Source organism: Euprymna scolopes, chromosome 17 (genome assembly GCF_053919585.1).
Source record: "Euprymna scolopes isolate OS-2025 chromosome 17, ASM5391958v1, whole genome shotgun sequence".
Classification (NCBI taxonomy): Eukaryota; Metazoa; Mollusca; class Cephalopoda; order Sepiida; family Sepiolidae; genus Euprymna; species Euprymna scolopes.
Window position 1 is genome coordinate 120,207,653 of NC_136498.1, and position 16,291 is coordinate 120,223,943.

The following is a 16,291-nucleotide window of genomic DNA, read 5'->3' on the forward strand; positions in this document are numbered from 1 at the left end:
ACAATACAGATCTCGTGAAAATCTGTCGCCTCTATCGAAAGTTTTAGGTAGGCATACAAACATACATACATAGATACATTTAAACAGACAGATGAGATTTATATTATAGATGTCCCCCCCACCTCCTTCTATAATGTCCATTGGAAGGAGAAGGGAAACTCTGAAGCATTTGAGTTCATTGGTTGTTTTTGTTTTATGGCATATCAACCCTTTTCAGGTTATTTAATGCCGAATCCAGTTATTTTGAAGAAAATTTTTTAATAGAGTATTTGTTTTTTCAAGTCGGTTTCTATTTAACCCAGAGTTGGGACCCTAACAGATACTACCACTCGGGTCAGAGTGAACCTTGGAGCAATGGCAATTAAAGGGTGGCTCCACACTCCCCAAAGCCCGCAAGCTGGGGCCTCACCATCGGATATAGTTTAAGGTCATATCCAGGACCGAAGCATTTGGGGCCAATGCCTCCCCTCCATGCACAGATTTATAGAACTTTGTTTTCATAACTTGCAAGACTACATTTGGCCTAGACTGTGAACCTGTTCTGTTCTTTTTCTGATTGGTCCTGGCAGCTTGACTGGGTGTTTCGCTATGTTGAGGAGTTTAACTTTCATAAGGTGATTCTCTCTTGACCTATGGCAATGAGTAGTTGATCTTTGGAACTTTTACATGAGGAGTAGCAAAGATCCGCATTCAATGCTTTCTTCATCACTACCATGATGCCTATCTCTCTCACCAAAATAAACATTGCTTTACCCAGATCTTCTGGTACATTTTTTTTTTATTCCAGCTTTTCAACAAATTATATGGGATTGACAATCGGAATACTTGCCATAATACTTCCTGCTAGCCATAGCTTCCACATCCCCATTGCAATTATTCAGCTCACATCTTATAGTCTTCAAATTATTTAAGGAGTACCATGCTACAGTTATGTCTAAATGTCTTGATATATCTATATAGTCACCTGAAGTTAAAGATTTGAACATGTAAAAACATGCTTGGTTGTACTTGTAAGCAAATAACAATAATTATAAATTGATGCAAAAAAATTAATGCAAAACTGATTTCGTGCCGCATGAAGGGTCTAGTCACAGGCAACAAAAAATTAAAAAAAAAAAAAAAAAAAATGGACGCTGAATTTAATGATATACTAGCAAGTCTCATGAAGTAACAAGATTTCTTGTTACCTTATATGCAAATGGGATGATATCGGTTTGAATGAAAAGCCTATTTTTCAGATGGGCAAATTTGAGTTTGGACAGCAATGTGATGATTTTAACCACAAAAATTGTTAGATGAAAGTACAGAATAGTTAACAATTTATTATTACATAGAAAAATGCGAGCATGAAAAGTAATACAATTAAAATTAAACTTTAGAAAGCCTGGAAAAATCCTGGATTACATAGAAAAATGTGAGCATGAAAAGTAATATGGTTAAGATTAAACTTAGAAAAGTAAAAGGATTAGTTGTTAAAACTGGAAAAGAAAGACAAAATTTTCTAGTAAAAAAAAATATATAAATTTATAACTTAAAATATTGCAGCATTAAGAATTTTTTTTTTTTTTAATTCAATTAACATTATATAATCAATTCTTTATTATATGTAAATTTTAAGTTATAAATTTATATTTTCACTAGAATATCTTGCCTTTTTCTTTTTCCAGTTTTAACTAGTCATTTTACTTTTTCATGTTTAAATCTTAACCATATTACTTTTAATGCTTGCATTTTTCTATGTAATCCATGATTTTTCCAGGCTTTGCTTTGAAATAATATTTTCTGTTTCACTTGTTACCTGTGAATTATTCACGACAGCTTTTTTTTTTTATATCTTGTCACATCATCATCTCCACTGCCGATTTGAGATAGTATAACAGATTTGGCTGTTGGTTACTATAGCAACCAATCAAAAAAAAAACAAAAAAACTGTCGCTATGTTCCTTACACATTCTGAGAATTTTTTAACATGGTAATCTATATAATTATAAAACTCAAATGATCTTGTAATGGGTGTTGTAACCAACATCCGGTTTATGTCTTCCGGTTGCGCATGCATACTTAAACAAATAACCAATGCAACAATAAAATGTATTGTTTTACTGTGTACGTTTTCAGTGTCCCAATTGTTTTTTTTTTTTTTTTCGTATTTAAATTATCCAAATAACCAATTGTTAATACTTTCTGCATTTTTTTTTTTTTTTTTTTTTTTTTTTTTACATTGTTCATTTCCGTATTACGTTTAAGTTATTTTAATGCAATTTTCTTACAAATAAATCTTTGGCCCGTTGACAACCATGAGTTTTTTACAACGGCGATTTACCCACCGCCTTCATTTTTTTTTAAATTTACGCTCCATTTTTTAATACACCTATCTTAAAAAACATACATTTTCTTCTACACTACCAACATAAATAATCCCGAAAATGTTTTTTTTTTAATTTGCGTTACAAATAATCAATGCGACAATAAAACATTGTTTTACTGTGTACATTTTCAGCATCCTAATTGTTTTTTTGGGGTTTTTTTTCACGTTTAAATTAAGATATATCAAAATTTGAATTTAAGTATTATGGTATCTGTTCAGTGCACATTTACCTATAAGTATGGCAAACCACTTATAATTCAATGGCTGTAAGTTTCTTTTTCAAAAATAAACAATTATAAACAGAACGACTCATAGAATCTATATTTTTTCATTTTAATATACTTTCATAGCAATATTTCTGTTATGCCACAAAAACTATTTTCTTTACGTTACAAGTGTCACGCTCATACATTAATTTCATAGCTAATATAACATACTGACCCAATGGGTCACGGGTAGTCAAGTTTTATAACTTGTTTTACTGAACAAAAATTGAAAATTTTTGTTTCAAAATATAGCTGAGAAGGTTACCTATGAACTGCCAAAATTGTTTGAAATTTAGTCGCAAAATGAGTGAACGGTGAAGCTTTAAAGCTGTTCTAAATAAGTAAAACTAACACGTAACCATATATTCAACACTGTGTTTGAATGATTTACCCACAGAACGTTTATTGCAGTCATGCATATTCAAATTGCTTCAACATCTTGGCATTTCAAATCTTCATTGAAAATCACTTATTCGATCAAATCATTGTTAACTATTAATTCATAAAAGAATGGAAATATAATCACTATTTAAGAAAGTAAAAAAGAAAATCTACATAAAATTAACAGTTGACAATTCTGAACAAAAACACATTCGCTCATTACGGCTATCCTACATAAATATGCACTGCTCCCTTCAGAATCCATTATTAGGTTCCGGTCAATTTGATTGACTGTTCAAATATGTTTATCAGATTAAGGGAATATCTTTTGAAACGTTGAAAAACAAACAAAAAAAAACGCCTATCGAGAACTAAATATGGCTTCAACAAACGGCCAGTATCACTGAAAGTACAGCAGAGAAGGATGAGAGTAGCCGGTCACTGCATGAGACACGGTGAGGAGGAAGCCAGCAAGTTAGTTCTCTGGATACCAACAGATGGACACCCAAACCGTGGTAGAAAAAGAATGACCTACATTGACAACCTACTACAGGATTGTGAAGTGTTTGGGACCTGTAAACTGTCATGCGAGATAGAGAGAACTGGAGACAATTCGGTGCTGAAGAATCCTGAAAGACAATGGAGATGAGATGCTTTTATTGCTTATTTCAATACAAAAAAAAAAAAAAAAAATGATTCAGGCTTGGAACAAAATATAACACTGGTCATGGCCATTATTGGCCGCACTTGACTGACAGTTGTGAATGCCAATACCTGTAAATGAATTGTCTTCCGTTTTCCTGCTTTCCAGCTGACTACAATCTGATTGTCTTCAAGTCTAACGTAAACAAGTTTTTGATGAACCGTTCCATATAAGTTAAATTTACCGAATTTCCATTATTAACGATTGCTATATTGTCCAATTCCTATTGTACACTCTTTAATCCTTATCCTCGAGTGGCCTCTTGGCCTTGATAAGTGGTGATGCCTATGTAAAAAAAAAAAAAAAAAAAAAAAAAAAAAAAAAAAAAAAAAAACTGCCCCAAAATAGCAATGCCCTCCATTACCACCAGTACCTAATAATATGTAGCATCTTCCTTGGAATGCTTAATTTTCCCGCCATTAATGAATTGGGTATTATAAGAAATTCTTAAAAAAAAAAAAAAATGTACAAATAAAAATATGCCGTGTGTAGTCACTAAGTGATAATAGTTAACCAGTGGAATAAACCATGTGTACCTAATTGAGGTCAACTGGTTTTTATGTGTGTATATCAAGTTTTATGCATATGTTTATGAATATGTTCTTGTATGTATGTGAATATGTGGAAATAGACATGTATGTAGGTTGATGTATGTATATTAGTGATGGGACGATTACCGATTATATATATTTCTATATATATTTTTAATTTTCGGATAACCTTAAACATCCATGTAATGTGCATATATTTTCGCAAATGCAAAACATATACTTGGAGGTTGATCTATACATTTAAGTTTTATCAGCAGTTTTATAATTAATAAATACTAGACTACCCGTGACCCGTTGGGTCAGTATGTTATATTAGCTATGGAATTCATGTATGAGCGTGACACTTGTGACATAAAGAAAATAGTTTTTTTTTGTTTTTTTTTTGTGACATAACAAACATTTCTATGAAAGTATATTAAAATTAAAAAGAATATAGATTTATTTCTAAGAGTTTATTATAATTGATTATTTTTGAAAAACAAAATTTACAGTTACTGAATTATAAGTGGTTGGCCATACTTATAGGTAAATGTGCACTGAACAGATACCATAATATTTATTATAAATTCAAATTTTGATATCTGCTGCTGCTTTTTTTTTTTTTTTTTTTTTTTTTTTTTTTTTACATCGTTCATTTCTGTATTACGTTTAAGTTATTTTAAACCCCACTCTTCCCATGTTAAATAATAATTTCGAAATAATAACATTAATATTTCAGTGCGCAGGTCAAAATCTGCAAAAGAAGCGATTTGTGTTTATTTATTTACGTTATGGGTTAATGGGATGCCCTTTTCTCTTCCCTGTAACCTCTCTCCCACAGAAGAGACATTGCGAGCTTGTCTTTGTTTTATCGTTATTTCCATGGCAGGTGCTCGTCTGAGCTTCAATATCTGCCCCACCACCACCAATTTTTCACGAAAAACACCCGTCTAGCTGAAACCACCGTCAATAATTTTCCCCACTCTTTATCTGTGCCTAAATCAAAACGTAGATTCCATGAACAAAGCTTCTTTCTTAGAAGTGCACGCCTGTGAAACTCTCTGCCGTTTGCCCGTTTCCCACCTGACTACAACTTGGATGTCTACAAGTCCAAAATAAACAAGTTCCTGATAAACCGCCCCCTTAAATAAGACACTTTATCAAATCTCCAATACTAACAATTACTACATTATCCCATTGATTACTGTACACGCAGTAACCCTTATCCCCGAGTGGCCCCGGGCCTTGATAAGTGGTGACTACCATGTAAAAAAACAAAACAAAAAAAAACTGTTGCAATGATAATCTGAAAAATGAGTGATCTACATCTAAATACAATTAATAATAATCAATTAATAATAATAATAATAATAATATTAATAATAATAATAATAACAGATATTTTAATTTCTTTTTTCCTACAGGCTTTCAATATTTTAATTAACAATGCCTTGAGAGTGGCTGCAATAAATAGTGTTGGTGACTTCCTTCTCTTCTTGGCCAAAGTTGGAATCATGACCGCCACAGGAGCAATTGCCGTTGTGTGGTTGAAGGTAAGTTTGTTTTCATATTTCATACTCTTCCCTCCATCCACACACATAATAAAACAATATGAATTAAGACAGCAGGGCTTTTTTTTTTTTTTTTTTTCAGGGCTTAATATCCTATCCAATAGAGCTATAATAAATGCTAATATGATTGTTTCAAAAGGTACATTTTATTATCATTTATTTGTATAGATAAATTACTTATGTACATAATATGCCAGAGAGCTTTACCACATGCTTGAAAACAAAATATCGCCACTGATCAAGGTCTTGGGACAATCTTTCAATTGTCAAGAATGACATCAATAGCGACGTTACAACCATTCTCTTTGGTTGTCAACCTTTTCATCTTTCTTGAAATGATTTCTTTACATAGCTGCAATCTCATAGCCAGTAAAAGAAGGTAGGTTCTCTCTACCGTGCTAGAAAGCTGCTAACACCCAAAAGTATCCTATACCTCTGTAAGGCCACCATTCGCCCATGTATGGAGTATTGCTGTCATATTTGGGCTGGTGCATCTGCCACTAGTCTCTCGCTCCTAGACAAGGTTTAAGAGTCGCCAACCTAATAGGTCCTGAACTGTCATCTAAACTTCAGCCTCTATCTCATCGACGAAATGTTGTATCCCTCTGCCTGTTCTACAAGTACTTTAACAGCGAATGCTCTGACGAACTGCAAGCACTTGTGCCCCCTTGACGTAAATACCCCCGACAAACCCGACAAGCAGCTAAATCCCACCCCTTCAGTAGAGATCCCTAGATGTAAGAGAGCCTTCTACTCCATTACTTTTTTCCTCAGAACAACTAGACTTTGGAATTCCCTTCCAGGTCTCTGCTTCCCCAACTGTACTGACATGCAGAAGTTCGAGTGTAACATGAACCGATATCTTGCTGCCCAACTCCCTACACAGTACCCCTGATGCTTGTACCTGATAGTAGCCCCCTACAACAAAGTGGCAATGTGCCTTCTTTGAGGTGAAAATGTATTAAAAAAAAAAATAAATAAATAAATAAATAAAAAAAATAAACATGTCCAAAATATGTTATTTTTATTTTAAACATCGTTGTTGATGGATCTATTAATATTAAGCATCTTTCTGATGTCTGTATTTCTCCATCTATCTCAGTATTACACCAAGATTACTCATATATTAGCCGTCGTTGACTGGTTTCAAAAACAGCCTACAGAAAATCATTTATTAAAGTATGATAGGTTATGAAAAGGAAGGGTTGTAAAGAGACAGCTTCGAATTTGGGGGTATCAAAACCAAAGCAAAATATAATGAAAATAAAATAGATAAACCCCATAATTTATTATACCATACTTGTTCACACTGAAACGCTTATCACAATATTCTGTGGATCTATATTAAAAAACCTTGTTAAACTTTGTGACATATTTCCATTCTATGGAGGTCAGGTGCGAACGAACACCCCATAATTTTATTATACCATATTTCTTCAAACTGAAACATAATTATCAAAGTATACTTACGCAGATAGATATGAAAAGTCTTTATTAAAGTTTTTTGTGCCTATTTCCATTCTATGGAGGCCAGGTGCGAATGCAGATCCCAAAATTTTATTATACCATCCCTATTTAAGTTAAGAATACTTTGATAAGTATGTTTTATGTACATCTATATCAAAAACATTTGAACGTTTATTTTAATTCAAAAATTTTTTATTTCCATACTTTGTGGACCAGGCACGAACGCAAACCCCCACAATTTTAATGAACCACTGTTCTGCCAGATCAAACATACCCATTCCTGTGTCTTGGTACATCTATCATTATATGTAATCAGTTTTTTAAAATAGTCAACCATATAGGAGCCTATTCGTGACCAGACACACACACACACACACACACACACACACACACACACACACACACACACACACACACACACATAGACATTCAGCTTTATATTATAGATATATATATATATGATTAAAAAATTTTTTTTTTTTTTTTTTTTTTTTTTAAAACAAATTCAATTATTTATACAAAAGTGCATTTTTACCTAAATGAGAGTTGGGAATAATTTTGCCTTTTAGCAATTTGGTACCCCCAAATGGGGAGCGGCATATGTATTGTTTTTAAAATATAATTAACCTCTGACACCTGTTTCATTGTCTACGACTCATCAGAGTGGCTGAAGCTATTTATATATACTTAATATTAATTCTTTTTTTTTCTTTTTGTAGGGTCGTTCAGATCTCCATTACTATGCCGTCCCAGTGTTATTGACTTGTGTGTTTTCCTATTTGTTGGCCAGTTGTTTTATGTCACAGTATGAGGTTGGTAGATTAGTCAATCTTTTTTTTTGTTTTTATTTCTTCCTTTAAAAAAATAACTTTGTCAGTTTCACATTGACTCTTAATTTTTTTACATGGGGATCACCACTTATCAAGGCTCGTAAGCCACTCAGGGATAAGGGTTATTTTGTGTACAATAATCAATGGAATAATATCGTAGTAATAGTTGGTATTGGAGATTTTGATAAAGCGTCTTACTTATTAAATGCATACAATATTTTATTGCCGTTAGTGATGGGATCCTTAATCAGAATCGGGAATAAAATAAATAAATTAGCGTTTTGGGAGTATCGGAATCTGAAAAAAATTGTGCCTATTTTCTGATATCAAAAAGGATTCATTTTTATTTGTTTGCCTTTATTTAAATTTAATTTTCCATGTCTTGTACCAATGATGAAAAAATTATAAATATTTATTGATTTTAAACTACGAGTATAACTAAAATATAAAGATCACCCCTACAAGTGTATTTTTATCTTTCCAAAAATATTTGCACATATTTCATGGGTTTTTGTGATAATCCGACCTCCACCATTACTGAAAAAATAAAAAAAATAAATAAAAAAATAAATAATTTTTAGGAAGTTTAAATGAATCAGAATCGAGGGGAAAAATATTTTGAATTTTTTTATGTCCTTTTTTATAAACAATTTCAAATTGTCTTTTTTTAATTTTTTTTTTTTTTTTTTTAAACAATTTGAATTTTTATTTCAGACTGTAATCGATGCGTTGCTGCTGTCTTTCTGTGAAGATGTCGAAATGAATGATGGATCCGCGGAAAAACCATATTATATGAATTCTTCTCTCATGGTAAGGGGTCATTGTGAGATTAAAAGCAAGGGAAGAGAAGGAATCATCATTACAAGAGATCTTTCTGAAGGCTGAAATTTTATTTCTCGCATTCTTTCATCTTTTTCTTTCAGCTGTCCATACAAATCAAATAAAGATATTCCACGAAGGATGTTCCAAAAGTAATGTCTCCTATTTTTTATTCCACCTGAATAGATCAGAGGGGATTGCAAATTGCATTGTTGCTGGACTTGTGCATTCATGACCTGAACTTCGATCTCTCTGTTGCAGATATTGATAGTGTGAGACTCTTAGAAACCCCCTGTCATGGACGTGCATCAGAAGCAGATGAATTTCTGGCAAAAGTGCATTGAGAAAGGCAGTGACTGTAGAAAAATAAATTCTGGAACATACAATATCATTCATTTTAATGGTACCACTCCCGTCATCGTAGCTCTTTAATTTTTTTCAGTTGAAAAAAAAGTATAGCAGGCTTTACTTTTGGAATGACTCTCATACATAAGATGCTCTCAAGTCTGCTACTAAGAAGGTGGGCTCTCTGTATCAGGCTAGAAATCTTTTACAACTGCCACCATCTTTACAAAGCTACCCTTCGTCCATGCATAGAGTAATGTTGCCGAATCTGGACTGATGCATCAACCACTTGTCTTTCCTCTTAGAAAAAGTCCAAAAACAAGTCTATAATCTAATTGGTCTTGCACTGTCTACCAAGGTCCAGTCCCTGTCCCATCACCGCAACACTGCCTGTTTTATATGAACTTCCTTGGAATGTGTTCCAACGAACTTTCTGCACTTGCGCTCGCTCAACATAAATACTCCCGACCAACCCAATAATCAGCAGAATCTCACCCTTTCAAATTCTAGAGCACAAAAAATGTCATTCATTTTAATGGTACCACTCCCGTCTTCCTAGCTCTTCAACTTTTTTAATTAAAAAAAAAATAAAAAAATAAGAGGCTTTACTTTTGGAGCGACTCTTGCATTTTGTCATTCAAAAACCAAATTTACACTTTCTATAATTATAAGTTGGATAAACATGTGGCGTTCACCGTTTTTCTTTATTTGGAACATTCCTTTACATCTACCTGGTGCTACCCGATATTCTATCAGAAGATACCAAAAATAATAAAATTGAATTATCACCATTGCTAATTGAAAACTTTCTAACGAGTAAAAGCAACCCAATTAAAAAAAAATAAAACAAGATGGAAATTTCTTGTTGACGTTACCAATGACAAAGATGTCTAAAACTTGTTAACGATGGAAGAACTCTATAATTATAGATGCAAAGTTGTTTTATTTTTTTTTTGGGGGGGGGGGGTCTCATGGAAAGCTAAATTCATCTGAAGGGTTGTAAAAAATGATTAATTACCTTTGGCAACAAAAGAAATAACTGCCTTAAAGAAACAAAAAAAATGATTGCTTGTAAACTTGTACACGTATAAACGTAAAGAGATCAAATGATAACACACACCATTACTTCCCAAATATATTTTCTTCACACCTGAGTTGTCCTCCATCTCCCTGGTGCTACCATATCAGGCTGTCTGAAGATTTTGGCTTCCTGAAACGAGGTCCTGGATATGACCTTAAACTATATCCAGTGGTGAGGCCCCAGCTTGTGGGCTTTGAGGAGTGTGGAGCCACCCTTTAATTACCATTGCTCCCAGGTCCACTCTGACTCTGAGTGGTAGTACCTGTTAGGGTCCCAACTATGGGTTAAATAGAAACCGATGTGAAAACAACAAATATATTCTATTAAAAAAATTTTTCTTAAATCTTTGGATTTGGCATTAAATAACCCGAAAAGGGTTGATATGCCATAAAACAAAAACAACCAACCAACCATTACCAGGAGGTTAGACGCAAGGCTAGGTGTAGTTTGAAAAGTTATTTATCTCTCTCCCACACAAAAATGGTGTTACCAGATCAGGCTGTCTGAAGATATTAGCTACCTGAGACGAAATGCACCTAAGATTGGTGCTTTTGGTTTTTCTACTTCCTTTTGCAAAACTTAATTACGTTCTGCAAAACCAAAAACAAAAACACCTTTTCCCCCTATTTTCTTTCCATTTTCCTTTTCTATCTCCCACTTCCTGACTGGTTTCCTAACTTAAAATGTACCAAACATTAATACTGTAACCCTTTCCCCCCCCTATTGCAAAACTCATTCATGTTCTGCAGGACAGGGAATAAAAACAATAAAATCCACTACAAAACAACCAGACCAAACCAAACCAAACACTAAAACTAGCGATTGAAGACACAAAAAGTTTGAAGAATAAAAACCTACAAAATAACTGAACGCAACATGAATACTATTTCCAAAATAACTGCATTCAGCATTAAATAAATTGAAAAGGGTTGATATGCCGTAAAAAAAAAAAAATTGTTTGCATTGTACTATCATTATACAGTGCGAGTCACGGGAAACGGATGTTTTTAGAACACTTCTTGCTTCCCTTGAGTAAAGGATAGCGAGTGAGGAAGGTAGTCTTTAATTCTGCTTAAGATACAGTTTAGTTGTTGCTTGTTTATCTTTTACGTTTAATTTCGTTTTTAGTTATTGTTTTTAAATTGCTTTTCTTTAAAAGCATCCGTTTCCCGTGACTCACACTGTATCAACAAATACGCACGTCAGAAAATAAAGATAAAGGGGCACAATTTGTCAACATCCAATATTTATGTTTATTCAAATAATTAGACACGTATCCAGTAGATATCTACCTGCTGATGCCCTTTTTTCCTTTGTCCCATTTTCCTTTCTATCTCCCCCACTTCCTGGCTGGTTTCCTAACTTAAAATGTACCAAACATTAATACTGTAACCCTCTTCCCTCTTAAATAACCCAAAAAGGGTTGATATGCTGTAAAACAACCAATCCAAACTCTACAAATAAATATTTGAAAATTCAAAGAACTTGAAGAATAAAAATTGTTGCCAAAATAACTGGATTCGGCATTAAATAACCCGAATAGGGTTGATATGCCACAAACTACCAAACTTCCATTACTATCGATTACTATATTGTCCTTTTGACTCCTGTACACTCTTTAACCTTTATCCTTGAGTAGTCTCTCGGCTTTGATAAGTGGTGACGCCTATGTTAACCAAAAACAACAACCCACCTTTTTCCCTCCCTTTTTTCCTTGTTCCCATTTCCCCTTTCTGTCTCTCCCACTTCCTGACTGGTTTCCTAACATAAAATGTACCAAACATTAATACTGTAACCCTTTTCCCTCTCCAATTGCAAAACTCATGTTCTGCAGGACTGGGAACAAAAACGATAAAATCTACTATATAACAACCAAACCAAACACTACAAACTAGTGATTAAAGATACAAAAAACTTGGATGCAACATGAATCCTATTTCCAAAATAGCTGGATTTGACATTAAATAACCCGAAAAGGGTTGATATGCCACAAAACAACCAAACCAAACTCTGCAAATAAATATTTGAAGATATAAAGAACTTGAAGCATAAAACTGTTTCCAAAATAACTGGATTTGGCATTAAATAATCTGAAAACGGTTGATATGCCATAAAACAAAACAGCCAAACCAAATACTGACACTTTCTGCTTCTTTTTTTCATACCTATTTTAAATGTTACATGCATAAAAAAAAAAAAATGAACACTTTATCGCTACTGCAAATTTCAAGTCATTTGTCATCTTTAGCCAACATGCAACAAATGAGAATCTAATTTTTTTTTTTTTTTTTTTTTTTTTTTCAATAATGTTCTTTTCTCATTTCAGGAATACGTGGACAACAGCACAAAGAAATTAAACAGCCTCAAAAAAAAGGAGAAACGAAGTGCAGATGAAGCCACTTCTTCCATGCAGTGATTCAACACAGAGCGGCCATTTTGTCTGTTTGCTGGAGATGAAAGCTGCACACAACAATATCAAAACCCCAAAATTTAACGATTCAACTTTGAATGAAGAAAACTGATCCACAGGTTGTCTCTTAAAAATCAGAAAAAATAATAATATACTTAATCAGTGAAAAAAAAAAAATTAGCTTCAAAAGTTAAGAAATAATAATAGCGGGGGAATATTTTAAAAGCAAAATAAAAAAAAAATTTATTTGGATTATTCAAACTACTGTTTTAATCTTAAGTGTTATTTTCACAACATTTTAGTCGATTGAACTTGTGAGCTTCAAGTATATCTTGTTGAACTCTGGAATCAGCACAGAATTTCAAATGGAACTTTTTAATCCATGGGTGTAACATGCTCTTGTTTCATCAGCTATGACTGGGTAAAAGTCCTAAGTAATTTGTAATTGTATTTTGAGAGTCACCCTCACTGAGGATTGACCTTCAACCTCCAGAGGAGTGTAATTTATAAGTACCAAGTACTTTATCCATTATGTCATGTGCTTGCAAATGATTCTAGTATGAACATCGGAGAAACGTTGTGAAAAAAAAACTCAAGATGATATTCAGTGGTTCAAAAAATCCAAATAATTAATAATTCTCATCTAAAAAATTAAGGAATATAAAAAAAAAAAAAAAAAAGTTATAAAAATATTTGATCAGTAATAATTTTCAAGTTTTCAGCTAATCATAATAAAGGATTAATAATAATGCAGTGTAATAAATATACAATTAATGATAATTAATTACATCAGTCCAATTAAAGGTGATAAAGAAATTGAATATTAAAAGCAATGATAACATTTAGAAAAACAAATCCTAATTTTTCAAAGGTATAAGAAAAATACTTTAAAAACAACAAACTTTACAATTGGATTAGTAAAATTTTCAAACGCTAAAAAAAAAAAAAAAAAAATTCTTTTTTAATATATTTTTATTAAAAATTTAAAACGCAATTTTATATTTAATCAATTTTTTTTTTTTTTTTTTTCACAAATCTATTCTCTCACTTAAACATAAATCATTCACAATTCTAACAATTACAAATGTTATTCACATTGAAGAAATCTTGAAAAAAGATGTTGTTCAGCACTATTTCCAAACAATCTAGTTGTCTAATATCTTTTTTCTTTTTTTTTTTTTTTTTTTTCCAAAACAAATATTGTTAAATAGCAGTGTTTTTGCTTAATGATCTATTTTTGTAATTTTTTCCAGACAACAAAATCAGTCGACGAAACTAATTCAAATGTCCCATGGGAGAATGCATCTCCAACAATAGAAACACCAAAAGCTACATTGGACACACGACCAACACATTGTCCAGACGATTAACCCTAGACCTTTCAGATACAAACTTGATTTGCCAACACCTAAAATAACATGGCTGCCCACATTCCCAATTTAGAAAAATCAGTTGAAAACATCCAAACATAAAGACTGAAAATGCTGGAAGCACTGTATATAAGAGCTACACAGCTAAAAATTTTACAATGTAAATTTTGAAAACAGTATTAACATTTTAAAGTGCCTGGGTACACGTAACCATCTAATATATATATATATATATATATATATATATACACACGCACACACATGAGTGTGTATGTAACTATATGTTGTAATTAAATTAATTAAAAACATTACACTTTTCCTTAGATTCCATTTGGGATAACTTGGCTCCTACATCAAGTGGCTCCACGCCTTGTCTCGAGCAATTTCCATAAAAAGCAACCAATATATATGTGTGTGTGTGTGTGCGCACATATAATTACACATGAATATCTGTTTTAATTTAAATTTGTAAATTCCATACCATTTTGTAAATCACACTTTTAAACCATTGTACATTTATTTTAGTCACGTTCTTAACACGTTAAAACTTTTTTTTTTTTTTTTTTTTTTTTTTTTTTTTTTTTTACACACAAGACGCTTCACTATTCCAAGTAATTTAAATGTAATTTGAACTGAAATCTATAAAAGCATTCAGATTTTAAATGAAACGGTAATAAAAAACTAGCTGGAGATGACTGAAGAAAATCAGTTGAAAGTACTTGCAACCCCCCCCCAAAAAAAAAAAAACAGATGAACATAAGAATGACCATTCAAAAAATGGAAAAATTACAAAGATCATTAAGCAAAAACACTGTGACATTTAATATCTGCCTGAATGAAAACATAGTGTACACATAATGTAGTTTCAATTCATGCCAGTATCAGCAAATTCATAACTTTGCTATAATAATTATTTGTTAAAATCTTTCCTCTGATGAAAAGCATGCATTCTTTGAAACTCCATAGATTAAGGAAATCTTGATATCTTTTTGGGTATATTGTCAAATAATAAATTCTTGTAAATTATAATTTAAAGTCTTTAATAGTGTTCTTTTATGACAAGCTCTATTTCCTATTTTAGTTGTATTGAGCTTTTTTTATTTGGTTGGGATTACTATATAAAATATTAATATTTGTATTCACTTTAAGTTTACGGGAGCTTTTGACTTTTAGACTTAATTTTTACTTTTGATCATTTTATATATATATATATATATATATATGTGTGTGTGTGTGTCTACACATTGGTCTGTAATATGTATGTATATGTATTATACGCTCTTATGCGTGCGTCAACGTCTGTATTAACTCTTAACTGTTTAAAAACAACCCACTATGAAATGAACAATGCCCACGTAACTGCCAAAAATGACAGCCGTACTAACCTCCCTCCCTTTCCTCCCATCTATCTCTCTCCCTCTCACCTAATTAATATACCTTATCGAACAGGGGAAAAAAAAGTAGTCAAAATTTTAAAACCCAAAAAAATATAACTTTCCCTCCCCCTCACCTCATTACCTCCTCTCTTCTTCCTTTACCATCCTCTCTCCCCCTCCTCCTCCTCCCTATATCCACATATCTCCACCCAAGCCTACCTGAATCTGCTACCCCCCACACACACACACAATACAACCTAATATACTTTAAACTTCAAAACTGAAATATTGTCATTACCCGCCTTCCCCCTCTATTATCTCCTACCCCCCCCTCCTTTCCCTCCCCCTAAAAACAATTCTTCCTAATACTAACCAACCATTTCTGTAAGGTCTGATGAGGCTGTTGGATCGTAAACACGGTCCAACATCCGAAACATGTAACCAAACAGATAAAACGGTAATAAAAAAAAATAACACATATTTTCTCTGCAATAGTATTGAGCACTCTTCAGGTTTTTACTAATTACCAGTTTTACCAAATGTGTGTGTGTGCGCGTGTGTGTGCGTGTGCGTGTGTGTGTTTGTTTTTGTTTTTGCTAGAAACTGATATGCTAGCCAAACATTCAAATACGTTCCAATAACGTTTAATTTTTCCGAGAATGTTAAGACATAATTTTCCTTAGATTTCACCTGCGATAACTTGGCTCCTTACATCAAGTGGCTCCATGCCTTATCTCAAGCAATTTTTATAAAAAACAAAAATAGAATTGTGGG

The 16,291-nt window shown here is 32.6% G+C and overlaps 1 protein-coding gene across 1 annotated transcript in view; it reads left to right on the forward strand.

Moving 5' to 3' along the window:
* LOC145296936 (choline transporter-like protein 1) overlaps nt 1–13,795 on the forward strand; it is a 183,478-nt gene extending 169,683 nt beyond the window's left edge. Inside the window, 4 exon segments of the mRNA XM_080143140.1 lie at nt 5,673–5,801; nt 8,006–8,098; nt 8,831–8,926; nt 12,688–13,795. Coding sequence (XP_079999266.1) covers nt 5,673–5,801; nt 8,006–8,098; nt 8,831–8,926; nt 12,688–12,777 — 408 coding nt within the window. The 3' untranslated portion in view covers nt 12,778–13,795.
* The last annotated feature ends 2,496 nt before the right edge of the window (nt 13,796–16,291 follow it).